The sequence below is a fragment of the Kwoniella newhampshirensis genome, chromosome 11 (assembly GCF_039105145.1).
Source record: "Kwoniella newhampshirensis strain CBS 13917 chromosome 11, whole genome shotgun sequence".
NCBI classification, from domain to species: Eukaryota; Fungi; Basidiomycota; class Tremellomycetes; order Tremellales; family Cryptococcaceae; genus Kwoniella; species Kwoniella newhampshirensis.
The window spans coordinates 797,460-823,447 of NC_089964.1; the positions used below are offsets into that span (position 1 = coordinate 797,460).

Genomic DNA, 25,988 nt, shown 5'->3' on the forward strand with positions numbered 1-25,988 from the left:
TTACCTCTTCAATGTAGAACCAAACAAAACAGAAGTGGCCCAACGACAATCATGTTCTCCCTCGTGGGTCACCGCTGTCGATCAGTACCCACTCCCAGAGCAGCTCATCGCGCCATCAAGAGGGCTCCCGGCCGCGAGAATGTAGCGCAGTTTCAGGCCCTTCACCTTTCCCAATTCACCCTTCTACCGACCAACCCAAAGACGGGGTCAGCTCGAATGTGCGCTCGAAGCCTGAGTCAAAGGCATGGTTGTGCGTCTCTCTCGACTTCCTCATTTCGCAGTATATCTACAACCATAAGGAATGACTTCTACGCCTCTCGAAATCTGCAATTCCCCTCTGACCCTGCCTCTTCGACAAAACCTCCGAGACATCCCAAGTCTCCTCGACGAATCAAACGACTTCGAAATCTGCTTGTGCTCCTCGTCGTCCTCTCGATCCTCTACTACACCTACTCCCCTTTCCGACATACCGTCTTAGCGTCCGTACGGTGTGCAAGACTGATGCGAGCTGTCGTGACGGACGTGTACGATTACAAGCAGACCTTTGCTGCTGAGGAACGATTGGCACCTCTGGGTCGAGATCTGACGCCGGAAGAGTTGTATGTCAGACGACAGGCGAGGAAGGACTGCCATAAGCGGAGCGCGGAGAGGATGTTGGCCGCATTGAAGAAGAACTCTGGGATCTACGTCAAGCTCGGTCAACATGTTGCAGCGGTACAGCTTTTGCCGAAAGAATGGACGGATACGATGCGACCTCTGCAAGACCAATGTTTCCCCACGCCAATAGAAGATACCGATGTAATGCTTCGAGTGGATCTGGGCAGAGGTATCGATGACTTGTTCACTCAATTCGATGCACGACCTATTGGCGTCGCCTCGCTCGCGCAAGTCCATCGAGCGATAGATCGAGGAACAGGTCGACCTGTCGCTGTCAAAGTCCAGCATGCCGATTTACAAGAGTTCGCGGCGGTAGACATGGTTACAGTCAACTTTGCCATCAATTTCGTCAAATACATCTTCCCTGATTTCGAGTTCAGTTGGTTAGGAGAAGAGATGAACGAGATGTTACCTCTCGAAATGGATTTCCGGCACGAAGCGTCCAATTCGGCGAGATGTAGAAGCGAGTTCGCTCATCTCAAAGGGAAAACGAGTCTCTACTTGCCAGAGGTCTTGTGGGCAGAAAGAAGATGTATGGTCATGGAATTCATCGATGGAGCGAGAGTCGATGATCTGGTCTACCTGAAAGATCACGCAATCGATCGGAATCAAGTCAGTCAAGAGCTATCAAGGATATTCAGTCAGATGGTTTACATCAATGGACATTTCCATGCCGATCCGCATCATGGTAATTTGCTGATCCGACCGAAAGCAGCGGGCTCATCAAGTCCGTTCAACTTCGACGTCTGTCTCCTTGATCACGGACAGTACTTTGACATCCCCGATGATCTGAGAGTCAACTATGCGCATTTCTGGTTATCGCTCATCAAGAAAACGTCGAAGAAGACGACAGCCGAGAGAAAATACTATGCGAGATTGGTGGGGAACATTGATGATGAGATGGTTTGTCAAAGGAATTTGTACGATTGAAACGAGAGATAGCTGATGGCAATTGTTCAGTATCCTATCCTTGAGTCAGCTATAACAGGACAGATCAACATGGCAGACGATACGAATACCCACGATGTAACAGGTGACAAACGGCCGACCTCATTGCTCGATCAGAGGACGTACGATGAGGATTCGATAAAGAAGTTACGTGGAGCGCTGATGGAGAAGGAGGGTCTAATCGTGTCCATCTTTGAGCTGTTGAGAACAGTACCGAAGTGAGCAGACTCATCCCCTCAGATCCAAAAGATATGTGACTGACCACGCCACCAGACGTCTCTTGATGATCCTCAAATTGTCAGATCTGCAACGCTCCCTTGATCAAAGTCTCGCGACCACACATGGGCAAAGTAGGGTGTTTGTTATCATCGCAAGATATTGCGCCGAAGCTGGTAAGTGTCTTCTCTTGTACTTGGTCGCAGATGCTGATCACGGTTTCTCAACAGTCTGGCGAGCAGATGTCGTATCTTTCCACAACTCACTGAGGACCACCGGTCTCTCCTTCGGCGTTTTCAGGGATTTTGTCCGTGCCTTCTTCTCCCATGTGTACTGGAATACGACGTTAGGTATAGCCGAAGTAGGACTGGACGTGAGAGCTCGATGGGTCAAGATCATGTTATGGACGAAGGGATTAGGAAAGGGGGGCTTGAAAGCTGCTGAAGAGGAAATGGCAGGTCTGACCACAAAGTCACCGATGAAGGTATAATCAAAATCGTTGTGCTATACTATGTTGTGCTATTCTCGATTAGAAGAGGGAAGGGACGCAATGCATTTGATATTGTGCAATAGCTGGTGTACTCTACATTCTAGGTTGTTGACACAGGGATTCGGCTACAATGTCACTGAGATCATGAGGAGGTATGTACCAGTCACAATCTCCTCAAGGTATTACTCAATAGTGGCAATTGGTTCTTCTTTCCTCTCCACCCTGATCTCTTCAGGCTTACTGTTCTCGCCCATGAGAGAAGAGATCCTGCCCAACTCGCCGCCCTTCTTCTCTCCCAGCTCTTTACGAGCCTGAGCCTCTGCCTTGATATGTTTTCTGATCCTGACGGATTCCTTGACGGGATTCAGCTCTGGTAAGAACATGGCGTCGATCGATTCGAGTGGTACGCCGGCTGTTTCGGGACAGAAGAAATAGACCAAAGGTGCGAACGAGAAGTTGAAGACTAGAACAGAGGAGTCAGCATGGCTTCATCATCCAGCTTCCTTGCCTCCATAGTTTGCAGAGACACTCACCGGCAAAGATGAGGAACATCCTCCAACCGATGTTGGCAATGCCATCAGGCATGACTGTCAAGCATGTCAGACTTATCCAGCCACGCAGTGATCACTGACTCACCTTCGAGGATCACAAAGTCGAACAGCCACTGAAGGGCAACGCAAAGACTGCCAAGGCCGGTCAGTCAGTAGTTGATCACATGTTGCAGGGCAGGAACCGATACTCACCCGCCACCCTTGGCTCTGTAAGTAGTTGACAAAATCTCGTTCGAGTAGCACCATACCCCTGCCATCCAACCCCAAGTGAAGAATGACTGATACAAGAAGATGGCGACCGTAGCGACGTATCCAGCCGGTTTAGTATCGACCTTGGGGTAGGAATGTCAACTGAGAGACCATGAACTTGTTCAGCGGCGACACGTCACTCACTTCGACCATAACAGCCAGAACCACCATGGTGATGCCCTAGTCATCGTGAACATGCATGCATCAGTGTCCGAGAGCGAGGCTCCTCTCACGTTACACTCACCATGCAGATCGCAGTCGTGATGAAGCAGACTCGTCTTCCGACTTTCTCGATGAAATACCATGTTCCGAAACTGGCTACCAAGAACCACACTAAAGAGACTCTTTAGATTATGCACTGTACCACGGCTGGTATCATGTACGGACCTTGAAGGAAACCAGACATCAACGTTGACAAGTGCTCACTGAACCCGACAGAACCTTCGAAGATCGTCGTCAAGTAAAAGGAGAGACAAGTCGAGCCTACGCGGGCTCTGTTCAGCAGTGTGCTATATAGATGTGTGCCAACAAATCCGGTCTAAGGACCTACCGCTGAAAGGTTGCGCGATCTGGATCGCACATGCCTAAGCGTGGAACACAATTAGCCTTGCGGTAAGATAGCACAGCTCGATGCAGTAACCTACAATGATCAATCGCCTCTTCTCCTGAGTGCCGCCCTCAGTCTGGCTCTTCTTGAAGAGGTCTGCCCACCCTACACCGTGTTCCTGTTCGAACGTAATAGCGCGCGTGATGTCTTCCATCTGTTCATTGACGAGGACGTCGTCTTCCGGCTTGTCAGCCAAGGCTGAGAGAACTCCCCGAGCTCTGTCGTATTTCCCGTGGGCAATTAGGTAACGAGGGGATTCCTAGGCAGTTCACCGTCAGCTGATCTGAGGGAAGCGCTGGCATGATCACTAACGGGCATGAAGAGTGTCAAGAAGGCCATGATACAGACGCTGATGGTCTGAAGAGCGAAAAGCAGTCGCCAGGTGATGTTTTGAGCTGCGTCGCGGTCAGTGTCACGCTCGGTGAAGGTACTCTTCGACGTACTGGGATACTGCTGAAGAAGACCGTAGGCGGCCCAATAGGCGACGAGTTGTCCGACAATCAGGAAACTCAGACTTGTACAAATGACTGTACCTCGCAAATGTGCGGGCGAAGTCTCGCTGCACAGCAATGGGTCAGCTCGTCGGTTGAGGAGAAAACAAGAACAGACACACTTTTGCCAACTGGGGAGAGTTGAAGTGATCCCTCCCAAACCGATACCGGCGACGATACGTCCGACAATCAACATGGCAGTGTTCTGCGCTGCGATCTGAAGGACCGAACCGATGACCATGGGAACTGCGTAGATGAAAAGAAGTCCACGTCGAGAGAAGTTCTCTCCGAAGATAGAGACCGCCATGGCACCGAAGAAGCATCCGAGATCTGTAGCGCTCCTGTAAGCCTCGATCAAATTGTGCGTAGTCAATGAACTCACCAAATAGACTTGTCACAGTACCCTGCATACTGGTGCTAAGACCGAACTTGCTTTCGACTGTTCTCATCAAGGTCAGACTGGGCATCAAGATTTCAATGGGTGTATTACACTCACAAGCTTTGGTCGTGATGACCGCGCCTAGAATGGCATCTAAGAAAGGGCGTTTGTCAGCTACCAGAGGTCTTCTCCTGGTTAGAAGATCACTCACCATCCAGACCGAATAGGATCCAGCCCATCTACGCGCGATCCGTCAGTGACGCACCTCGCTGACTACTCCTTGCCACTTACCCCTGCGGTGATGGAGATTGCAAAGGGGAGCTTGCCCCCTCGCAAACCGAGGTATGGCATATTGAATCAAGGTGCTTGACGATGGATCTCTGACGATGATGCTGTTGAATAAGGTGACGCGGAAGGTCTTGCCCAGATGTTAGTAGATAGAACGAGTGAATCGTTGGGAAGAACGCCCCGTCAGCGATACGAGAACATGAGTATATATTGTTTCCACAGCTGAGCAGAGCGCTACTCGGTTTCGGACCGTGGAGAACCGAACGAATGCCCCTTGACCCCCACATCAGACAGTGGAGGAATGCTTGAGCCCCTCGCTCATCCCTCATCTGTCAACTTAGCCCCATACCAATCAACCCTGGATCAAAAGGCAAGAATAACTCGAGCCCGAAGGATGTATGCATGATCGGAGATGTCAACACGACGAGCGCCGTCGGCATTGCAAGGCATAAACCGGCTGAGACGACTGTTTAGTCTGATTGTGATGATGCAATGGGGTAAGCATAAATCAGATTGAGCTGAAAATAGCACCTCGACAATCGTCCACATCATCATCCATCATCATCTTTAGCTGGTTAGCAGCGTACCAGTTTCAGATCCAAGAATAGAAATCGGTTTTCGGCATCGGACACCGGTAGATGCGATCGAGTCCACGTGGTTTCTTTTGCCGGCGGAGATTTTATTGGGCGCAGAATGTGGCAGAGACGTCGGGACACCCATTGCTCAATCACCACAGTGTTGGACTCAGTCGATCGATAGAGTGTCTGCCTTTCTGGGACAAGCGCAGGAAGGAGGAGTGAAGGATACATCGTGATGATTCGCTGCTTCTACCTGTGGTCCCATCTGCTCCACTGGGACGCCAGATATATCGTACACTCCCTCGTCGGCCATCACTTCTCCTGGGACCCTTCCAACCTTCTCATCGAATACACATTCATGTCCTTTAAAATCCGGGAGGAAGCACACCTTGAGGCTGACCGGGTTGTGGCCCACCGAGGAGCTGTGTTGTGACAAGATGCCGAAGGGGGGGAGAGGTGGAAGTCGGACGGTACAGATAGATAGGTAGATCGGCAGAGAAGGGTGTGATGGGAAGTCGCGAAGGAGCGAAGGCGAGACGGATACACGGACAGATGGGAATGAGGTCGGGTGAATCATACGTTGAGGAATGGGTCATGAGATGCAAAAGAACGATGTGGTATGACCGAAATGGTTTGGTAGGACATAGTGAGGAGTATTCGTCAGTATTTAACGATTCAAAAATACGAACGACCCAAACCCAGACCCACCTGTTGTTGCCCAGCGCTCTGCATCTGCATCTCCCTCTCCTGTTGAACCACCCTGGTCTCATCCTCGATAGCCAAAGCCAAAGGCAATCCAACCAAGAGAGCACTCGTGCTGACCCACCAAGCCAAAGTGCCAGCGCCCTGGACACTCCACCAAGCCCAGCTGGTCGCCGATTGATAAGATGAGATGACATTTGATCGAGTCTGAGGAGGGACCATATCCTTCAACGCAGCGATGCGCTCGTAGATTGTTTCGTCGGCAGGAGAGAAGTCATCGTCATCGGAAAATGTGGAGGAGACCTCGGAGTCGGTCTCGAAATCGGACTCGTGTTCGCCTTCTTGGAGAGTGACTTCCTCGACGGCTTCATCTCGGACTTCTTCGACGACTACGACCATGTTGATGTTGTTTGTTCGCGATGAATGAAATGTGTCGGGCGTGGAGGTATATCGATGCGATTTGGGAGATGGAACTGATGATTGTTATAATCGTCTTGAGGAAAAAGCGAGGTTGCAAAGTGGATGGATCATTTATTGACATGTTTTCCCACCTCGCGCCTCTGTGACTGTTACAGTTAGGGAAAAGCTGTTGCTACATTGACACTACCATAGATCACTGCATCCTACAGCCAGTCGAGAGTAGTTGACCTGTATCGATCTCGACCAGCACATCCTGGCTTCGGTCCCTGTTCCACATCCCCCAGCACCTCCCAACGCTGCGATGTCGACCGTCCATTCAGCGGTCAGTAATGATCCTGTTTGACCACCACTCTTCCGACGCGTCCTTCGCTATCGCTAACTGGCTTTGTTCACGCTGTAGATTACCACGGTCACTCAGAATATACCATTCTTCCTTCGACGACCGGCCGAGGCTCTCATTGGTGAAAAGTGCTATAATGTGCTGGTATACGAGTTTGAAATCACGCACACCGAATGCCTCAAATATGCCTTGTCCAAAGGTTTAGGTTTCGGAATCGTGGTCGGAGGCGGTATCGTCAAGATCCCTCAGGTATGTGTATCAGCATGATGACGCGTCATGTCCTGCGCTCACCCCTTGATCACCTGCAGATCCTGAAAATTGTGTCTTCACAATCCGCCCGTGGACTGTCGCTCTCTGCCTACGTATGTGGCAGCTGCACAAGTCGAAGGTATGAACTGACGTGGTGCCACTTGCAGATTCTTGAAACCGCATCGTATGCCATCAACCTGGCTTATGCTTCTCGCAATCAGTTTCCTTTCTCCACCTACGGCGAGAACTTCTTCCTCACCATTCAGAATGTCATTATTACACTTCTCATCCTGTTCTTCTCTGGTCCCGCTGGGGCGGCTCATTCCGGCCTGGGAGGTATTGGGGGAGGGCCATTAACATCCAAAGCCAATGGAAATATAGGCAAGGTTGTCACTGGACTGGTGGTCACAGTGGTGTCTGGCTTCGTTCTCTGGTCGGAGCAACTGTGTCCTATCGGATTACGTGAGTTTTTTGGGTTGTCCTAGTCCGCAGAGCTCATAATCTCTCTCAGTTGCTCTGCTCCAAGCTGTCACCCTCCCCCTCTCCCTACTGTCCAAAGCGCCTCAGATCATGTCAAACATCCGTCATCACTCCACCGGTAATCTGTCCGCATTTGCAGTGTTCAATGCGCTGTTAGGTTGTCTTGCACGTCTCTTCACCACTAAACAAGAGGTCGACGATCCTTTGATCTTTTGGGGTTTCGCCGGGGCAGCATTGTTGAACGCGGTCCTCGCTTTCCAGATGATCATGTATTGGAACAACACAGACGACAAGGACCTCAACCTGGCGACGAGAAGACATAGTGCGACGGAGAAGGGCAACGTCAGTCCAGACAGAAGTGGAGGCATACTGGAAGGTGGTACTGGTAAAAGATGGGCAAGGAAGCTCGACTAGTGTTGTATGTGACTTGTGTGTCTCTTAGCGCGGGCTCGGTGGACCGTGCGGCTGCAGTGAATCACTCCCAGCTGCGAGGATATGCTAACGCTCCACTGGTACTGGTGTCATCCTTGATATCCGTGAGCTTCAATCATATTGGAGAGATACATCCATACCACACAAGCTCGCGCGGCTTCGTATCAGAGAGCGTCACCCCAGACATCCCGCTTTTCAAGCTTGAAGTGATCCTCAAGTCGTTCAACACGTCAAAACAACTGATTTCCTTTTCCTTCACTCATGTATCAGCAAACTCATCAAGGTGAATTCACTGATCGCCCGCCTTGTCTTGGGCCACACTGACATTTCCCAATTCCAGACACAAGTCGATCCCAGAGGCAGTTTCACCCGACTGCTCGTTCCGCGCATGCAGTCGAACCGAACTCTTCCGCATTCCTCGCCGCTCGACCAGGCCCCGAGTCCGCTCAAGACATCATGTCGTGGTTCTCTGGCGAAGATCCAGAAACGCTCGCCGGAGTGGTCGGCAACATGACCATTGATGGTCGAGGAGAAGAACAATTGGAACGAAGCTGGCGACAACCCCGATTCCAGGCCGGTCCAATATACGAGAAGATGCTCGCACGAGATAGGATGCTCCCACCCAAATTAGGCGGACGATCGAAGAAGGATAGTTTAGGCTCCATCGACGCGAGTTGGGGTCCTACACCGAAACTCACGGAGGAAGAACGTAAAGGGATGTTCGAGATTCTCGAGGATCCTCCTTCTAGATCGACTAGTCCATACAAAAACATCGTAAAGGAGGAGTTAGAAAGGGCCAAGACAGAAGCTTGGAAGCGGGCAAGGAACGGCAGCGGCAATCACGGGTCGTCTTCCAACGATGAAAGCGAGCTACGTCAGGTAGAGAAAGCAACAACGACCAGCGCTTCAAGTCGGTTCATGCCGGGTTACGAAAAGGGCGAATCGGTGCTAGAGCGTCTGAATGATCGGACTGTCCCATCCTTCCTTCATTCGCCAACGCAGAGCCGAAGCGCCACTAGTTGTGGAGGCTCTGCTCGGAGTCGGTTACAGATACACGCAGCGGGATCTGACAGGCCATTCGACCAACCTTTCGTTCGTCACCTGTGCGAACAACCGTCTAGCGTTTCTAAATTAGGCAAGAGTGGACGCTTGGTTCATTCGTAGTTCATGTTGTTGGGTTCGACCACTTATCCATCTCGGCGTTGATTGACCCTTGCTCGTCTTTGAGCGATTGAGTATCTGTGAAACCACATCCATATCACAAACTGCTGTACCCTGTACAAAATGGTTGTTGACAATTTGTATGTGTTCTATATATGCGATGATCATTGTTCCGCTATGAAAAGTGCGATTGCGGCCAGCGCTCTGTTGCCGTCGTCAGCGAGAGTCTCCGTAGGCGTTGACACAACTCACGTGGATAATATTGGCATCATGATGTCTAGAAGACTTGATCAGCCGCGCACCATTGAATGTGCAGCTCACTCACATTGCAAGACTAAGAAAGCAGAGAGCGTATCCGCAGTGCCCTCTGGATTATATAATTGAGTAATGACGAGTTGATTGACGGACGCTGGTGTACCAGAAAGAAGAATAGAAACAAATATCCGCACTGCAAAAGGTCAGCGATAAGCGGTACTGCCAGTCCATTCTCTCACTTTTGTCGTCGCGGGGTATTAATTTGGTTTGATCTCGTAGGGCCTGGACGACGAATACTCCGATCACGGGGATGATGATCACTGCACGTCAGTTCTACACAGCCACAACGCTACTCACTTTTGGAGACGGTCATTGCCTGGTCAAGGTGAGCTGGGGTCTCCTCGCTTTCGTGCAGCCACTTACGATCATGGCAGCGATGGGCATGTCACTCCACTTCTTGGGAATGCGTAAACGAGCAAAACTAGCTCCCATCTGACCACGAAGCCAATCAGCTTGTAAATAGGTGACGGGAAGGAAAGCACTCACAAGAATCATACCAGCTGGAATCGTCATACCACCTAGGAAAGTGGCTGTATCCTGGATGAAAGACAAAGGCGGGTTTCCATCAGGGGCGTAGGGTATGCGGGAGCCTGAAAAGCCGTCGACAACTACAAAGAGCGCTTTGATCGGTTGAATGACGGAACAGATGATGCCGAGGATGATGGCGACGGTCAAGGGCATGAAGAACCCCCGGATGATGTTGATTATTCGTCGCATAAGAGACGGCTGTCTGATAGAGGGTTCTGGCGTCGTTGGATGATGATACTTGTAAGTTTCACCGTGGTTGGAACAGACTGGAAGTAATTGGTTCTGTTGAGTTACGGGCGAACTGATGCAAGGTTCAGCGATATTGCTGGCTTCGAGTGGGGTGGTCGATGGGATGGGTCGGGTGGTTTCCATCATCTCGGTGTAAGAGGAAGCTCGAGACTTCTTTCGAATGATGTCGGTACCGCGGCCAGCGGGTCGCGCACGGTAGTTCAGATCGGACGGACCCTCTCCATGCTCTCCATGATCAGAAGCAGTGCTGGAGAGCCTCTTGTCACCGCTGTCTGCGGAAGAATCGGTTGAAGAGTCCGGCTGTGTTGCTTTCTCTGCGACGATGACCTCTCGTTTTGTCGGCCTGGCTAGAGATTTCACTGCATTGTAACGCAAAAACCATCGCTGTTTCAAGGGAGGGCGTCGAGCCTTGATCAAGTTCTCTTCCCGAAAGTCCCACGCGCAGAGCTAAGGATCATCAGCGATTTTCAAAGGCAAGATGGCTTACCTTGTGCATGCCAAGGGGGAACAAAAAGACGTTCATCATCATGACAAAGACGCTGAGGATCAGCAGATTGTTACAGTTGCCTCACTCACGCAATATACGCGATACCAAGCTCCACGTCCGTGTTTGGATCAAACGGGGGAGACTTGGCAAGTGTTTGTACAACAGCGGTGGGCAGGTTTCCTACGTCACTGTCAACGGGATCTGGCTGGAGACGTGGAACGGCTACTCACCCCAGTTTGATATTGCCCCCATCTTATCAGGACGTTAGCGCAAGAGTGCGCATGCAAAATCCGACTCACCACGAAGATCCCATACTGAAAATCGGCAGGCACGTAGAACAAGTCCCGTATAAGGAACGCAAGCACCCATCCAGCAATCGTGTAAATGATCGCAACCAATACGAGAGGACCAAAGGCCTTGATGTTTTCTGGGGTGAAGGCGGAGACCATGGAGGAGAAGATCAAGGCAGGAAGACCGACGTTCTACAAGGGTCAGCCATTAGCCATTTAACAGACACGGACGAACCCACCAGACTCAGAATGCTGACACCTTTTCCATTGGCAGGGGCAAAGACACCTCGCTTCGTGAGAAAATAACCGATGGCGATACATATCATCATCTTGATGGTCGGCGCAAAGGCTATAAGGCGTATGTCAGTGATGAGGTGCGCGGTCGATGGACATACCCTTGTAGATGATTTGCCCCGTCGTAGATGTCATCTTGGGTCACGCGATGGGGCTGTTGAAGGTGTGCAGTGGGCGCTCCTCATGCAGAACATGCAGAACGCGGTCTCTGCAATTATCTGTGATGACAATGAGATGAATGCAACGGGTCTTTCAGGCCAGCACGTATGTATTACAGCAATAGGCGAGATTATCCAAATGTCCAAAATAAACGTAAAAATCTCCAATGGGATCGATCCGACTATGTTTTCTACGAATCCCATCTCATTTCGCTGTTTCTAATCCGGGACCTCGGGAGGGCGACGTTGATCATTTAAAAAACCCTCTCGTACATCTCGTAGTCTCTGATCGGTCATGACCGAGAGATGATGCCGGGGATGCAAAGGTACTGTACAGCTTACATACTCCCTATCTAGTCATCCAATGTCCACTCCTCTTCCTCCTCATTTTCCAGATGAGCCAAGCAGCCAGGAGAGCATCCAAGCCATCTCACAGGTAGTCCGCTCACTTTGAACACTTCCCTCCATTCGATGCGTTCCTCTGCAGGATGCAAGAATATGTGACGAGTCGGTTGGACTGCGCAGTGTCGGTCCAACTCGAGATGTCGAGGCGAAGGGCACGGATAATAGTACCGGTTGAGAGATGCATCGTCGGGTTCAGCGGCCCGATGGGACCAAGGGAACGGGTTGGAAGTGGTGCGGTCCTTACGGTAGGTATAAAGACTGCTCGCTGTCCTCAAAACCTGTAATATCATTGGCACATCAGATTCATGGATGTTGGGGATGACTTCATGCATCGCGTTGGGGTCGAGAAGGGGATGAGGTACGCCCTTTCGTGGATGATCCCACTGGTACATGTCGAGAAGAGGGGGAAGATCGTTCGGCTGGCGAGGGGAGAGCAGGATGTTGATGCAGAAGTCCGTGAGCCGGAGGATCGGAGACTCGTAATACCGGGTCAGGGTGGACAGACGTTCCCCGGAAGCAGGCAGGAATTTGTTCGGATGGGCGTGAAAGAGTTCCAGATTGAGTTGAAGAAGTGTGGACGGGAGTTCGGACTACTATTTAGCAGTGCACGGCGAGGACTTCACTCACAATCAGATTATTGCCGATGTTCAGCTCCTTCAAGTTGGACAGCTCGCCGATGGCGGCGGGCAGAGTTGTCAACTGGTTCCCTCTCAGACTTAGAACTGTCAAGTTTTTGATTTCGAACAGGGCGGATGGAAGGCTGGGCTCATGAGCGTCATTGCTGTGGATGACTCACCTAGTAAGGTTATTCTGTCCAGCATATATACCTAGATCCCTAGCTTTGCTGGATTCAAATGATACCGCTCCTGTTTTACTCCGCCCGAAGGACCGCTGCCTTTGGTCTCCGAGCGTACCCGTTGAAGGTGACGGCAAAGAAGGACTTGCTAGAAGCACCCTTGACGAGGTTATGCTGTTCTCTCCATCCTCGCTCGTTTCTGTCGCTGTTGGTGAAGCTGGCGTATGAGACAGGGCGGCTAGACCGCTTGCCGCTCTGTTCGAACGTGGTTGGAGGGTGCTGAAGAAGGAAGATGCCGCAGGTGCTGAAGACACACGCGAGAACGATCGGCCGTTGGTTGGGAGACCGGGCGCAGGGGATAAATTGGGATAGTAAGGTGCCGGGGGTCGAGAAGGGGCCAAACGAGCTTGCGGTGAATAGGTGGAAGGCAGGGTGACGAGATCCCGAAGATCAGAGATCTTTGTCGAAAGTTTCGTCAAACCGTGGCCGCTGGGGTATCAGCACGGACAGGAGCAGTCACGACTCACGCAATGTCAAGGTCTCCTTTCGCCGCGTCCACACACTTTGCGACCTGCGCTTGCATCCAATTATCATCGCCTACCTGCCCGTGCTTGGATCCGCTAGAGCCTTCAAGTGCATGGCCATTGAAAGCAATTGACGCTTCACTGACCTGACGAGTGTGACTGTACTGTGGAGAGGGGAAGACCGCTGGGGTGGGTTCCTTTTGTCTTTTCGGTCTTGGAAGCTTGTTGTATACGGAGAGCGAGCCCGTGGGAGTGTCAACGTCGTCGTGATAAATAGTCGCCGCGAACTCAAGTGGCCTGGACGGTAGGGAATCGACTGGGATCAAAGGTTTGGATGCGGCTGAGAATGGATCCACTGCAGGCATGTCGAGGATCAGCGTCAGGACTTAGGACCGAGGAGATGTGATCAAGACCATGCTGATTCACAAGAATTGATCTCAAAGATGCTCAAGATTGTACCAAGAATCGTCTGAAAAAGATGGGAATTCTGGAATGAAGTCGCGTTCACGTCTTTACTTTCCCACGGTGCTGAAAAAAAAGATTCATTCTTTGCTTGATGCATTCACTTCCCTTTTTAGACTACTACTAGCTACCACCCATCTTATCACCGCGAGGTTTAGTAACTGAGGACAGATCAGCGAGAGTAAGTCGCAGCAAACACTCACCCGTTGCGTTCGCCACGAGGTGGGTCTCGAGGAGGGTCTCGAGGAGGGAAACGATCATCGTCACGTCTCCTGTCGTAGTCCCTCCTGTCGGATCGGTCGTAACTTGCACGAGGGGGAGAACGGTCACGGCCACCGTAACGATCGTCGCGACGGTCGTTGCCATAGTCACGGCGCTCGTAGTCACGAGGAGGGGGAGCCCGACGATCATCGTAGTCACGAGGAGGAGGTCTGCGATCGTCATAGTCTCGAGGTCGACGGTCGAACTCGCGGGATCGGTCATCGACAGTATTCTACGTTGTTAGCGACTGAGGGGAGGCGACGAAAACTCACAATCTCGAGCGTGACGGGAGAACCGTTGATGTCAACGCCCTCGAGACGTTTGATTGCCTCCTCGGCGTCGGCAAGAGTGGGATATTCAATGATACTAGGATAAATCAGCAGATGGCCTTTAAGCGATTACCTACCCGTTGCTAGGATTGTTCCTGTCTACATCCGCGTAGATGATATTGTTTCCGCCAAGTCGACCGTAGTCCTTGAGATCCTGCATAGAGTGTCAGGGTCTAAGCGTGAAAGTTGTCGCCTGGTGATGATGTGGGCCACGGCAGAGGACAAAGGAGAGCCAACCGCGACCAAGACCATTACGCCAGAACCATGGGATATTGAGGAAGAGATCGCACCTGCCAGCTTGTCGCACTTGAGATGCCTATGACGCTGATTCGGACTCCACGACGAGGAGCAGGAGGTCGGGCAGGACGACTGACGGTCAGCGAGATTTGTGGATTTGGTCGCACTCACGCATCGTACACGTCTCTTCTTCTAGCATCACGGGTCGGCTCAACGATGAGGCTGTATTTGGTCAGTGGGGAGAAGCGTATATAAGATAAGACCTACTTTTCGCCCAAGAAAGGCTTGCCATTGTAGTCACGGATGACATCCTCGGCATCCTGCGATCGTCAGCGTCTCTCAAAATTTACGGGACTCACTCTCGAGGATTGAAACTCGACGAAACCAAAAGTACCCATGAGTCGGATGTCTTGAGTGGGGAAGTCTTTGAAGTGCTGTGGGGAAGGTCAGGAAGAGCGAGAGGGATGACGACGTACATCTTCGACATCGGCTTTCTGTACGCCTGTGTGAGGGACTGGGGTTTCAGCGGGTCGCCATTGCATTGCGATACATCGATGCATATGCACTTACCTGGGGGCAGACGACCAAGGTAGACTCGCCTCGACATGATTGGTACGTTTGATAAGTGAATGGATGGATTGATGAGTGAAGTGGGAAAAGAGAAAGAGATGAGAAGGGAGGAATGATGAGTTCAGGAGTAACTGAAAAGTAGCTGGTTTTGAGCTTGAGAGGGCAGCGTCAAACGTCATCGCTTTCGACATGAATCCTTTTCATCAATTGGTTATTCCTCTTGTCGACATTGTCTTACCGTTTCGACTCTGGACACATCCACCTCCACTATCTATGGACCAACCTGATGTCGAGGCCTCCAGGTCGTCTCGACTTTCGCCAACACCCTCACAGATGGTAGAGACGACGGAGGTCTCACCCCAGTCCAACCCGGTGTGCTCTGTCAAGAAGACATCCAAGTATGGACCAGGTCGACCGGATCCTTGGTTACAGAGAAAGGCAGCGGTAGGGTGGGTGACGCAGGGTGAGCATGGCTGATCGATCAGCTTTCTCATAGCCCTCGTCTGCTGGTCCTTCTATGTTGTCGTTGGGCGGGTATGCACTCCGATGATTCGTCGACAATCGACCTCACATCTGGGTCGTACCACGGGTGGTCAGTGACTCAACTGCTTGCAAAGCAACGCTGACTTGGAATGCAGCTGGACTGATGGTCGGCTACATCATCGTCTTTCTTCTCGTCGTCTGGAATTATCTCAAGGTAAGGTTAGTGAGCTACATACAGTGCTAATCTTGTCGGCAGATAGTCATCACGTCACCAGGATACGCCAGAGACGTGGGTGCTAGTATGGCGAGGTCAGAAACTAACAAGGTCTCAGAGCATTCCAAGATCATCCCCGCCTGCAGCCACAGATTACATTCCATATCAGTTCCCGGTCCATCCACCTAAACCTTCGGTTCAGTTCGATGCGGGGCCAGATCCCTCCCAACTCGCACCCGTTGCCAACATCGCCAATGCAGCCATGACCCATCTGCACGCACAGTCATCGTCCACGACCTTGGCCGCTTCCTCGATCCCACTCGCAGGAGGTAAGTCAGGGAAGAGAGGCGTTCGCGATTGGCGCGAAGTGTCCAGACCTGTACCAAGTGTTGAGTATATGCCTCGGTGGTGCCGCTTCTGCGAGATTGTCAAACCCGATCGGACACATCATTGCCGTCACTGCGGGACATGTGTTTTGCAGTTTGATCGTGAGTACTTTGGTGTGCTCAGAGCTGACGTCAGACCACTGCTTGTGGATTGGACGTTGTGTCGGCTGGGCGAATCACAAGGTGAGTCAAATCTTTGATCACTCGTGCTAATCGTACACAAGTTTTTCATCAACTTCACGTCTTGGGCTTCTATCTATTGGTTCTATGTGTTGATCACCTTGATCGTGGTGGCGGCTCGAACTAGTAATTCTGACGGGCAGATCATCGCCTTGATCGCGGTGTGAGTCCGCGTATCTCGCTCCATCAACGCCGCTGACCCTTCACAGCTCCGCTCTTTTCGGCCTCTTCTCCGCCCTCATGCTCTCGACTCATATCAACCTGATTCTAACCGGCAAAACCACGGTGGAATCTTTCAAGGCTCGAGATCAGCAAGAACAAGAAGATCGCATCCTTCAGAAAGAGTACGGGTACTTTTGGCATAACCAGGAGAAGCGTAAAGTGCGAAGACGGTGGAAGGAGGAGTGGGGAGGGTCACCGGTGGATGCGAGGTGGCGTCATGGGTCTAGTCGACACATGTGGGAGCAGGAGATGGGAAAGGGGTGGTTGGGGTGGATATGTGCGTGTAAGGGGGTTGAGAGTCCTTGCTGATGGTATCAGTCCCGATAGGTCGTCCCTTAGGGGATGGTTTGCATTTCAGATCGAACCCGCATTTTGGACCTCACGGGGAGTGGTTGATGAAGAAGGATTGGCCAAGGGGGAAATAGGAGACATGTTATTTATATGTGTATATCACTCTGTAGCTCTTGCAATAACTTGAATTCCTTCCACAACACCTTGCCTTTCGTGGAAGGAACACAAAAGGTTGTCTTTGAGGGGATGCTGTACCTCCACTTTTAATGTCGCGACTGATCTTCCTTTCTCATCTTCCTTTCTTCCTTCTCGATTCTGACATCGTCCCCAAACGATTACATTGCATCGTGTTTCGACTTTTCATTTCTTCTACTTCCCGAGATCAGTCAAAGAGGGTCCAAAATCATCTCAATGCTTACCAGAGCTCTCCTCGTGTTCGGTCTGGTTCTCCCGTACGTGACCGCACACCGCGGGAACGGGTTGGACACAGGTGAGAGGCGTGATAAGAGAAGGCTACAGATTGACTCGGTTCCAGTATTCGCCCAGTCCCTCGGCTTAACTCTTACAGACCTGAAACGGGTTCTGGGAGACACCGGCGAGTTGAACACTGTCGACCATACACTGATACCAAATGCTCAGTGGTATACCGCTCGGTATCTCGATCGGAATGTCACTCGGCCATTGCGTCTGGCTTGGGGGCTCGGTGTCGACTAAGTCCTGATACGCTAGGAGAATTCACAGAGGCGGAGAGACAGGGGCGTGAGTGCGTCAGAGAAGGCATGTTGCTGATCTTGAACCAGTGGCGATTTCTTTCACTCTTTGTTCAATGCAATCCGCCTCGCAAGTGCTCCCGCACGAATGTCTTCTGTGGTCTCCGCAGACGATGAGCAGCAGTGGATCAAATGAGGAGAAGTCCTGGGATGCGGTGGAGGAGCAAAAGTCACTGTGTTTGAGGTGAGTCCTATGGGCGATTCATATGAGCTGACAGGAAGCGCTTTGCATCGCAGCCCGCAAGACTGGGGTAGCTACAACGGGTTCCTGAGTGATGCTAGTGGGTGGTCTTCATTCGTCGGCGATGCTGATTATCACAGCTCAATTGTGTCATGCCCTGAATGGACAACAACAAACTGGTGGGTACTTTGCCTGGTGGGATGTGAGACTCACTCGGTGTATAGATCTAGCACGTCAATTGTATACCAACGCGACCGTGGAGAAGATCGCCCTTTTGCAAGTCATGAAGCAGAGGGAGGAGGCGCAGGCAGATCGCGACGTGAAATTCATGACTAAGATGGAGGAACGAGAAGCGGTAAGAGTGACGGCAGACCTCCAGCTGACTGTTTAGGGGATTGCCCAGTCATCGGTATCACTTGGACAAACACGAGACAGCCTACGAGAGGGATTGCGATCGTTTGAGGAGATGACTGTGGATCTACGACGGACTATTGATACATTGGAGGTGGGCAAGGAGGCACTGTGGAAGAGGTTAGGAGAGGATTTGCAGGAACAGACCGGGCAAGCGGCTGCTCGGCTGGAGGCGACACTGGGCGTTGTGGGTGATGCCTGGGTACAACAGGTGAGTGTCAAAGGGTGAGGCCGGCTGTGCTGATTGATTTCAGATCTCAAGTGGGCTCAGCGATGCAATAAAACAGGTGTGTTTGGGGAAAACCCTAGCGCTGACAGTCCTAGCACGGCCAAGCATTGAATAGCCTCGGAAAAGAGTCTCATAGCGTGTTTCAGGCGGTTCTGGCCGAAGCAGAGGGAAGATCCGTGGCTCTTCGGGAGTTTGGGATAAGTGAGATGGTGAGTGGTTGTAATCAGCTGAAGCTGATGTAAGGCTGCGTTGCATCAAGCTTCGTCCGGACTGTATCAGTTGGTCGAAGGCACCTCTGCGGTGAGTCAAAGAGCTTGAGACTGTGGTCTGAGGTATCCAGATGCTACAAACGTTCGGCAACGAAGTTGACCGGATGCAAGACATGATGAAAGAGTCCCTCCACACCGCTTCGAATTTGAGCAGCATGCAACAAGAGACGTCGGTCCATATGGCGATGAACGCGATGCGGGCCGAGATCTTGACGCAAAAGTTGAGCCAAGCGGAAATTGCTCTGAATAACACCTTTGAGCTTCTGGAAGGGCGTAGAGGATGGCTTCGTAAAGTGTCCCTGTTTTCAGGTGAGTGCAAGGTGTGAGAACAGCACTGAATGAAATCTAGGGCCCGCGTTGCTCTCCCCGGATCGCGGCAAAATGGATCTTCTGAGCGTCGCCCTTGGTGGACTGTTGGTAGTTTTGAAGATCAGCGGGCAGCTTGTCTGTTCCTTGGTGTGTCTGTGATGGTTGTGAGATTGAGCTGAATGCGAGCAGATATCCGCCATGTTTTGCTTGTTTGTGGCCTTACGCACCCGTTTGCGGAAGCCTATCGCGATAGCTCTCGATACAGTCGGAAGAGATGGGAGAGATGTGGAAGCGCGACAGCGACGGTAAGTCGTACGGATCTTGACAGTGACTAATTGGGCAGTAGCTCGCGTCTGAGACCTCTTAGTCATCCGGTGGACCTGAAAAAGGAGAATCGATGGAGACGTTCAGCGACATGTCCTTTGTGACCGATTTGAGACGGTTTTGCGTTATGTAGAATAGTGATTTAACAATGAACGGGGTGTTGACGTATTGAATAGAAAAAGGAAAAGGAAAACAAAAGATGATCACAGACGACCGGATGTGGCAATTGAAGGGGAAAAGTCAGTAACCCTCGATTGTCACTCGATTGTCACTCTTGTCTCACATTTCTTAATTTGAGTATCCTGGGACGGTCTCACCTTCGACCTGGATGGGACCTGGATGGACCTGGACTCGGATTGTGTCGACCAGTTCTGCGTCGAGAGAAAGGTATATAAAGACCGTAACAGAGTGTCCAACATGTGTCCTTTTCTTCACCCAACTCTACATACTCGAAGCCCACAGCATCCTTCAGACCTTCAACTGCACCCCAACCTCCCGCCCTCTTCTCATCTTCCATCAACCTACTCCTTCTTTTCCCCGACCAATCTTTTACAATGCGAGTCGACGCTCTTTTGCCCGTTATCGGTCTCATGGCCCTCTCTGGCGTTTCTGCCGCTCCTGCGAGTCAGGATCATATTGACCATCTTGATAAGAGGTGGTGTCTTCTTGGTTTCATCGGCACATCCTGCTACTCCGCACCTGTCGCCGTGACTACCACCTCTGCTGCCAAGACCAGCTCTTCGGCAGTCAAGGCCTCAACGTCCTCTGTCGCTGCGTCGTCTATCAAGGTCACTTCGAGCTCTGCTATTGCCAAGGCCTCTACTTCGGCTGCCGCTACGTCCGCTACAGCCGCCTCGTGGTCTCAGTGCAAGGTGAGTAGATGCCCGAGTGATCTGACTGACGACCCAACAGGACTTCGACTGGTCCCCTTTCGCGTCTGGATGGTCTTGGGGCGGTGGTTTCACCGTTGATTACGTCAAAGCTTGGTACCTTGAGCAGTATGGCTTGCAGCCCCCTCCTGGCATGAGCTGGCACCAGGTGTCATCTTTGGTCTCCAAGGTGCGCAGCGGTTTCATTCATGGCTTGTATAAAGCTGATAAAATCCTAGTTCGGAGCCAAGACCCAAGTCGCAGGTCCCAAAGCCAGCAGCAGTTACAAGCACGGTTGCAGCAACCCTTGGACAGCGACCGCTCCTGCTGCCACTAGCACTGCCAAGGTGACCACTACCGCCGCCGCTGCTGCTTCCACCAGTAAGGCTGTGTCGGCGTCGGCTTCTGCCTCCAAGGTGTCTGCCATCGTCTCTGCGAGTGCCTCCAAGTCCGTGGTTGCTTCGAGCGCGAGTGCTTCTGCCTCCAAGTCGGCTGTCGCTTCATCTGCGGCTGCCAGCATTTCGGCTGCACCTGTGGTCTCGTCTGCCCCGGTTCAAGCCTCCTCTGCGCCGGCTCAAACAGCTGCTGCTTCGGTCTCCGCTGCTCCAGTCTCTGTGTCCTCAGCCTCTTCAGCTCTCGCACAGGTCTCTGCTGCCCAGGTCTCATCTGCTGCTCCCGCTCCATCTGTTGCCGTGACCTCCTCTGCTGCTCCCGCTGCCGACGTTCCTGCTGCTCAGTCCTCTGCCGCCCCCAGTGCCTCTGTGACTCCCACCGATGGGTCGGTCTCCGGCACCCCTGGTACTGGCGCCGGTACCCCCGGCTCAGGTTCAGGTTCCGCATCTGGCACTTCCACCACCGATGCTGCCCCCGCTGCCACCTCCGCTGTCGCTGAAATCAACGGTTACGTCGATGGTGGCTGTGTCCAGGAAGTCGCCGGTCGACTCTTATCCAAGGTTCAGACTTCTGGCTCCTCCATGACAGTCGAGTCGTGTACTTCCATCTGTCTTAGCTACGGCTACGGTGTCGCCGGTGTGGAGTATGGTAACGAGTGCTACTGTGGTGTTGTTGGCGATGTGAGTAGACTTCAAAGTGTTCGGGGATGTGACTGACATTGCGCAGCTTGCCAACATTGCTGTCTCTGGTCAGTGCTACATGCCTTGCGCAGGTGACTCCACCGAGACCTGTGGTGGACCCAATGCCTTGAACATTTACGTGAACGACGATATCGTCCCCGCTACCGCTGTTCTCCCCACCGGATGGACCACTTACGGTGTCGTCTCCGAAGGACCCGACGGTCGTGCTCTAACCTACACTCTCTGGAGCAAGAGCGACAACACGGTGGAGACTTGTGCCAGTGGATGTGCCGCTGCGGGTTACACCGTCAGTGGAACAGAGTACTCTAGCGAGTGCTACTGTGGCAATGGTTTCAGCAACGGGGGTGGTGCCCTCGTGGATCCCTCGGCTGCTTTCATGGCGTGCTCCGGTAACTTGGCCGAGAGCTGTGGTGGACCTTCCATCTTGAGTGTCACCACCTCGATCGTTGGTACCATTCCCAGCATCTAGGTAACGCTCCTTTATACTTCCTCACCAGTAGAGTAGATGCATGCATTCAGTCTCTGGCGCTGTGCGATATGATTCGCACAAGGCTTGTCGGGTCTTTTTGTTGTCCACATCGCGCTTCGTAGCTTATACTCAGAAGCTCGCTGCATTTTTCGGTCAGTCAGCCTCCACAAGTTGAACGGTGGTGAGATGGTATTAGGATGTCGTTGACCAGAACACGCAATCAGGTAGTGCAAGCAGTCACGTAGCAGCGTGAGTAGTTATTGCGACCAAGCAATACATACCGACCGCATGCACCGTTCTCCCTGCGGATGTGCAACTTTAATACTCATGAGTAGGATGAGAGGGTGTCCTGCCTTTCAACCTTATGCCCTTCCCACCATTTCCCAGTCCGATCCCACCGAAGAGAAAGAGGAAAGAGTATCGAAGCTTCACAGGGAGATGATCGATCCACTCACTACTCTCCCAGACATGATTCGGGATACTGTAATGTGGGGTGACTGTTCAAGTAAGCTTTTACAGGGTGGAGGTATCCGTTCAAAGTGAGATACCGAAATAAACTACCGTCTCAACGCGCAATCGTCATCGGGGTTGGACGTTCTAGCAGTGTCTTTGGGATGTCGACCAGTAGTTATCGATCATCCATCTGTTCATCTTCCTCCTCCATCCTCAATCACATCTACTGTTCTCACCAGCAGCACCTGTGACCCCCCCGCGTCGAGACCTACTCACTCAAGCGCATAATATTTCTCACAACTGTCATAATATCACCATGGCCGACGATCCCTCTCGCGTAAGTTTCTTGTCCCCGCCATCGCGTTGGCCACGCTGATTCCTTTCTGCAGCCCGTCGCTGACGATTCGACCGCCACTGCCATATTGAGGCAAAAGCGGTCGTAAGTCGTCTCACACTCTCGATGCAACCTGCAATCTGCTGACCCGACTTTTAGCCCCAACCGACTCATCGTCGATGAAAGTCCCTCCGATGATAACAGCGTTGCCATCCTCCATCCCACCACAATGGAGACGCTCGGTTTGTTCCGGTGAGCTTATTTCCTCTACCAACGTAGCCATGCTAATCAAAACACAGAGGAGACACCATCATTGGTGAGTGCCCAAGTAGCATGACCCCGCTGACCTCCCATAGTCCGTGGCAAGCGTAGAAAGGACACCGTCCTCATCTGTTTAAGTCAGGACGATATCGAGGAAGGCAAGGTGGCGATGAACAAGGGTAAGTATGCGCATTCTTGCCGCCCGGGTCTCACTCATCCCCCGCAGTCGCTCGAGGCAATTGCGCTATCAAGCTCGGCGATCTTGTCCACGTCTCACCCGCCAACGACATCAAGTACGGCAAGCGTATCCATGTTCTTCCCTTTGCGGATTCCATCGAAGGTGGGTTCAAGTTCTCCTCCAAGACACACCAGCTGAGCCAAATTTAGGACTCTCCGGGAACCTCTTCGATGTGTATCTCCGCCCTTACTTCCTGGAAGCCTACCGTCCTGTTCGCAAAGGTAAGCTATCATGTCATAGCGATGCTGACAACCCCAGGCGATGTCTTCCAGGTCAGAGGTGGTATGAGAACGGTTGACTTCAAAGTCGTCGAGGTTGATCCCTCACCCTATTGCGTGAGTCAGTTTGTGCTGCGAGAGTCTCATGTTGCTAACGAGCTCTTGCAGATTGTAGCCTCTGATACCGTACGTATTCATCCGCATCATTCACCATACATTTGGCGCTGATCCCCTCCTCAGGTAATTCACACCGAGGGAGATCCCCTCGATCGTGAAGCCGAAGAAGCGAATCTGAATGAGGTCGGCTATGACGATCTTGGTGGTTGTAGAAAGCAATTGGCGCAGGTGAGTCCCCGCCAATTGATCATCCGTTAACGTTCCCAGATCCGAGAACTCGTTGAACTACCCCTTCGCCACCCCCAATTATTTAAGGCCATCGGTATCAAACCACCTCGAGGTATCCTCATGTTCGGACCACCCGGTACCGGTAAAACTCTCATGGCGCGAGCCGTCGCCAACGAGACCGGCGCTTTCTTTTTCCTCATCAACGGGCCCGAAATTATGTCAAAGATGGCCGGAGAATCAGAATCCAACCTGAGGAAGGCGTTCGAGGAAGCCGAAAAGAACAGTCCTGCTATCATCTTCATCGACGAAATCGACTCTATCGCTCCCAAGCGAGAGAAGGCTAACGGAGAAGTCGAGCGACGAGTGGTCTCACAACTCCTCACACTCATGGATGGCCTTAAAGCTCGATCCAATGTTGTCGTCATGGCTGCTACCAATCGACCCAACTCCATCGACCCTGCTCTTCGTCGATTCGGTAGATTCGATCGTGAGGTCGATATTGGTATCCCCGATCCCACCGGTCGTCTTGAGATCCTTCGCATCCACACCAAGAACATGAAGCTCGCCGACGACGTCGACCTTGAGCAGATCGCTGCGGACACGCACGGTTATGTTGGTGCCGATATGGCCTCGCTTTGTTCCGAAGCGGCTATGCAACAGATCCGAGAGAAGATGGACCTCATCGATTTGGATGAGGACACCATCGACGCGGAAGTCCTCGATTCCTTGGGTGTTACCATGGAGAACTTCCGATTCGCTCTTGGTGTCAACAACCCCTCCGCTCTTCGTGAGACTGTCGTCGAGATCCCTACCACCACCTGGAACGATATTGGTGGTCTCGACAAGGTTAAGCGTGAGCTCCAAGAGACCGTTCAATATCCTGTCGAGCATCCCGAGAAGTTCCTCAAGTACGGTATGTCTCCTTCCAAGGGTGTGTTATTCTACGGTCCTCCTGGTACGGGTAAGACCTTGCTGGCCAAAGCGTAAGTTGCCTCTTTGTCACCTGCACCTCTGCTGACACCCCGCAGCATCGCCAACGAATGTCAGGCCAATTTCATCTCCATCAAGGGTCCCGAGTTGTTGACCATGTGGTTTGGAGAGTCGGAGGCCAATGTTCGAGATGTCTTTGACAAGGCACGTGCCGCTGCACCTTGTGTCATGTTCTTCGACGAGCTCGACTCAATTGCCAAGTCCAGAGGAGGATCCGGTGGTGATGCAGGTGGAGCAGGTGACCGAGTATTGAACCAGATTCTTGTGAGTACCTTCCTACGCATATTTCAAGACGCTGACGCCGGCGTCAGACCGAGATGGACGGCATGAACGCAAAGAAGAGTGAGTGGGGCCGGCAACCACCATAGGCACTTCACTGACATTTAACAGATGTCTTCATCATCGGTGCTACTAGTGAGTGGAACATTCGCCATTAGGTTGTCCCGCTGACACGCCGCAGACCGACCTGACCAGATCGACTCTGCTCTTCTCCGACCCGGTCGATTGGATCAGGTGAGCGGACTCCCTCGGCCAACGCAAGTTCACAGTTGACCCTTTACAGCTCATCTACATACCACTGCCCGACGAGGCGTCTCGATTGTCCATTCTTCAAGCTACTCTGCGCAAATCTCCCATCGCCCCTGGCGTTGACTTGTCCTTCCTCGCCAAGAATACCGCTGGTTTCTCTGGTGCCGATCTTACCGAAATTTGTCAACGTGCCGCCAAGTTGGCCATTCGAGCGAGCATCGATGCCGACATCCGCAAGGACAGGGATCGTAAGGAGAAGGCCGAAGCAGCTGGAGAGGACGTCAGCTTGATGGATGAGGAGAATGACGAGGACGAGGTTCCCGCGATCACAGTGTGAGTGGAGACTGTGTGCCAAATGCGGCTTCATGCTGACATGCAGCTTTCTCAGTGACCACTTTGAAGAGGTAAGCTTGACACTCAGATTTTCCTGACAAGACTAACCACGCCGCAGGCAATGCAATTCGCTCGAAGATCCGTCTCGGACGCGGACATCCGACGATACGAGATGTTCAGCACCACTCTTCAGCAATCCAGGAGCTTTGGCAACAATTTCAAGGTGAGCCCTTGTGTATCAATCCCCGCTGACGTCTAGTTCCCTGAGAATGGCCAAGCCCAAGAAGGCGGCGCAACCTTCCAAAACGAGGCGGATGATGACGAGTGAGTGTTTCTTCGGTCGAGCCTGGACGTCACTGACGATGACCCAGCTTGTACGCCTAAGTGTTACGGTATGATAAAGTTTCGAAGAGTTAGAAGACCGCGAAAAGCATGCATATGTAT

The 25,988-nt window shown here is 52.1% G+C and overlaps 11 protein-coding genes across 11 annotated transcripts; 7 read left to right on the top strand and 4 right to left on the bottom strand.

Moving 5' to 3' along the window:
- Positions 1–51: 51 nt before the first annotated feature.
- Positions 52–2,311, top strand: IAR55_005468 (uncharacterized protein; the record flags this gene model as incomplete). The annotated part of the gene is made up of 4 exons (XM_066948559.1): positions 52–1,560; positions 1,618–1,823; positions 1,879–1,997; positions 2,052–2,311. 4 exons carry the CDS (start codon positions 52–54, stop codon positions 2,309–2,311), a joined length of 2,094 nt encoding a protein of 697 aa, XP_066801127.1.
- A 182-nt stretch (positions 2,312–2,493) lies between these two features.
- On the bottom strand, positions 2,494–4,939 carry IAR55_005469 (uncharacterized protein; the record flags this gene model as incomplete). The annotated part of the gene is made up of 16 exons (XM_066948560.1): positions 2,494–2,774; positions 2,845–2,898; positions 2,948–2,994; positions 3,055–3,194; positions 3,256–3,291; positions 3,356–3,444; positions 3,499–3,594; positions 3,662–3,695; positions 3,756–3,977; positions 4,031–4,113; positions 4,162–4,277; positions 4,332–4,539; positions 4,592–4,648; positions 4,706–4,741; positions 4,800–4,827; positions 4,880–4,939. 16 exons carry the CDS (start codon positions 4,937–4,939, stop codon positions 2,494–2,496), a joined length of 1,587 nt encoding a protein of 528 aa, XP_066801128.1.
- Positions 4,940–5,819: 880 nt separating this feature from the next.
- IAR55_005470 (uncharacterized protein) lies at positions 5,820–6,555 on the bottom strand (the record flags this gene model as incomplete). Its single annotated transcript, XM_066948561.1, has 2 exons — positions 5,820–5,876; positions 6,163–6,555. 2 exons carry the CDS (start codon positions 6,553–6,555, stop codon positions 5,820–5,822), a joined length of 450 nt encoding a protein of 149 aa, XP_066801129.1.
- Positions 6,556–6,877: 322 nt separating this feature from the next.
- Positions 6,878–8,059, top strand: IAR55_005471 (uncharacterized protein; the record flags this gene model as incomplete). The annotated part of the gene is made up of 5 exons (XM_066948562.1): positions 6,878–6,898; positions 6,977–7,165; positions 7,225–7,278; positions 7,333–7,627; positions 7,677–8,059. 5 exons carry the CDS (start codon positions 6,878–6,880, stop codon positions 8,057–8,059), a joined length of 942 nt encoding a protein of 313 aa, XP_066801130.1.
- Positions 8,060–8,338: 279 nt separating this feature from the next.
- IAR55_005472 (uncharacterized protein) lies at positions 8,339–9,241 on the top strand (the record flags this gene model as incomplete). Its single annotated transcript, XM_066948563.1, has 2 exons — positions 8,339–8,360; positions 8,418–9,241. The coding sequence occupies 2 exons, from the start codon at positions 8,339–8,341 to the stop codon at positions 9,239–9,241; spliced, it is 846 nt and encodes a 281-aa protein (XP_066801131.1).
- A 161-nt stretch (positions 9,242–9,402) lies between these two features.
- IAR55_005473 (uncharacterized protein) lies at positions 9,403–11,536 on the bottom strand (the record flags this gene model as incomplete). The annotated part of the gene is made up of 11 exons (XM_066948564.1): positions 9,403–9,442; positions 9,491–9,515; positions 9,564–9,686; positions 9,733–9,775; positions 9,917–9,985; positions 10,040–10,673; positions 10,907–10,997; positions 11,048–11,069; positions 11,117–11,299; positions 11,347–11,456; positions 11,503–11,536. 11 exons carry the CDS (start codon positions 11,534–11,536, stop codon positions 9,403–9,405), a joined length of 1,374 nt encoding a protein of 457 aa, XP_066801132.1.
- Positions 11,537–11,912: 376 nt separating this feature from the next.
- IAR55_005474 (uncharacterized protein) lies at positions 11,913–15,180 on the bottom strand (the record flags this gene model as incomplete). The annotated part of the gene is made up of 12 exons (XM_066948565.1): positions 11,913–12,242; positions 12,592–12,679; positions 12,761–13,249; positions 13,324–13,639; positions 13,950–14,239; positions 14,414–14,490; positions 14,627–14,660; positions 14,745–14,795; positions 14,841–14,857; positions 14,933–15,007; positions 15,050–15,075; positions 15,144–15,180. 12 exons carry the CDS (start codon positions 15,178–15,180, stop codon positions 11,913–11,915), a joined length of 1,830 nt encoding a protein of 609 aa, XP_066801133.1.
- A 509-nt stretch (positions 15,181–15,689) lies between these two features.
- Positions 15,690–17,053, top strand: IAR55_005475 (uncharacterized protein; the record flags this gene model as incomplete). Its single annotated transcript, XM_066948566.1, has 8 exons — positions 15,690–15,735; positions 15,782–15,840; positions 15,883–15,915; positions 15,959–16,169; positions 16,216–16,328; positions 16,451–16,569; positions 16,616–16,905; positions 16,956–17,053. The coding sequence occupies 8 exons, from the start codon at positions 15,690–15,692 to the stop codon at positions 17,051–17,053; spliced, it is 969 nt and encodes a 322-aa protein (XP_066801134.1).
- Positions 17,054–17,745: 692 nt separating this feature from the next.
- On the top strand, positions 17,746–19,397 carry IAR55_005476 (uncharacterized protein; the record flags this gene model as incomplete). The annotated part of the gene is made up of 9 exons (XM_066948567.1): positions 17,746–17,873; positions 17,927–17,940; positions 18,011–18,049; positions 18,095–18,225; positions 18,274–18,492; positions 18,657–18,719; positions 18,851–19,088; positions 19,201–19,235; positions 19,278–19,397. 9 exons carry the CDS (start codon positions 17,746–17,748, stop codon positions 19,395–19,397), a joined length of 987 nt encoding a protein of 328 aa, XP_066801135.1.
- A 569-nt stretch (positions 19,398–19,966) lies between these two features.
- On the top strand, positions 19,967–21,844 carry IAR55_005477 (uncharacterized protein; the record flags this gene model as incomplete). Its single annotated transcript, XM_066948568.1, has 4 exons — positions 19,967–20,284; positions 20,412–20,471; positions 20,521–21,354; positions 21,401–21,844. The coding sequence occupies 4 exons, from the start codon at positions 19,967–19,969 to the stop codon at positions 21,842–21,844; spliced, it is 1,656 nt and encodes a 551-aa protein (XP_066801136.1).
- A 769-nt stretch (positions 21,845–22,613) lies between these two features.
- IAR55_005478 (transitional endoplasmic reticulum ATPase TER94) lies at positions 22,614–25,872 on the top strand (the record flags this gene model as incomplete). Its single annotated transcript, XM_066948569.1, has 19 exons — positions 22,614–22,634; positions 22,687–22,736; positions 22,791–22,883; positions 22,931–22,951; positions 23,004–23,071; positions 23,119–23,232; positions 23,280–23,336; positions 23,389–23,465; positions 23,517–23,534; positions 23,589–23,693; positions 24,282–24,676; positions 24,722–24,947; positions 24,995–25,025; positions 25,074–25,097; positions 25,144–25,196; positions 25,246–25,544; positions 25,600–25,615; positions 25,663–25,767; positions 25,813–25,872. 19 exons carry the CDS (start codon positions 22,614–22,616, stop codon positions 25,870–25,872), a joined length of 1,833 nt encoding a protein of 610 aa, XP_066801137.1.
- Positions 25,873–25,988: the final 116 nt, after the last annotated feature.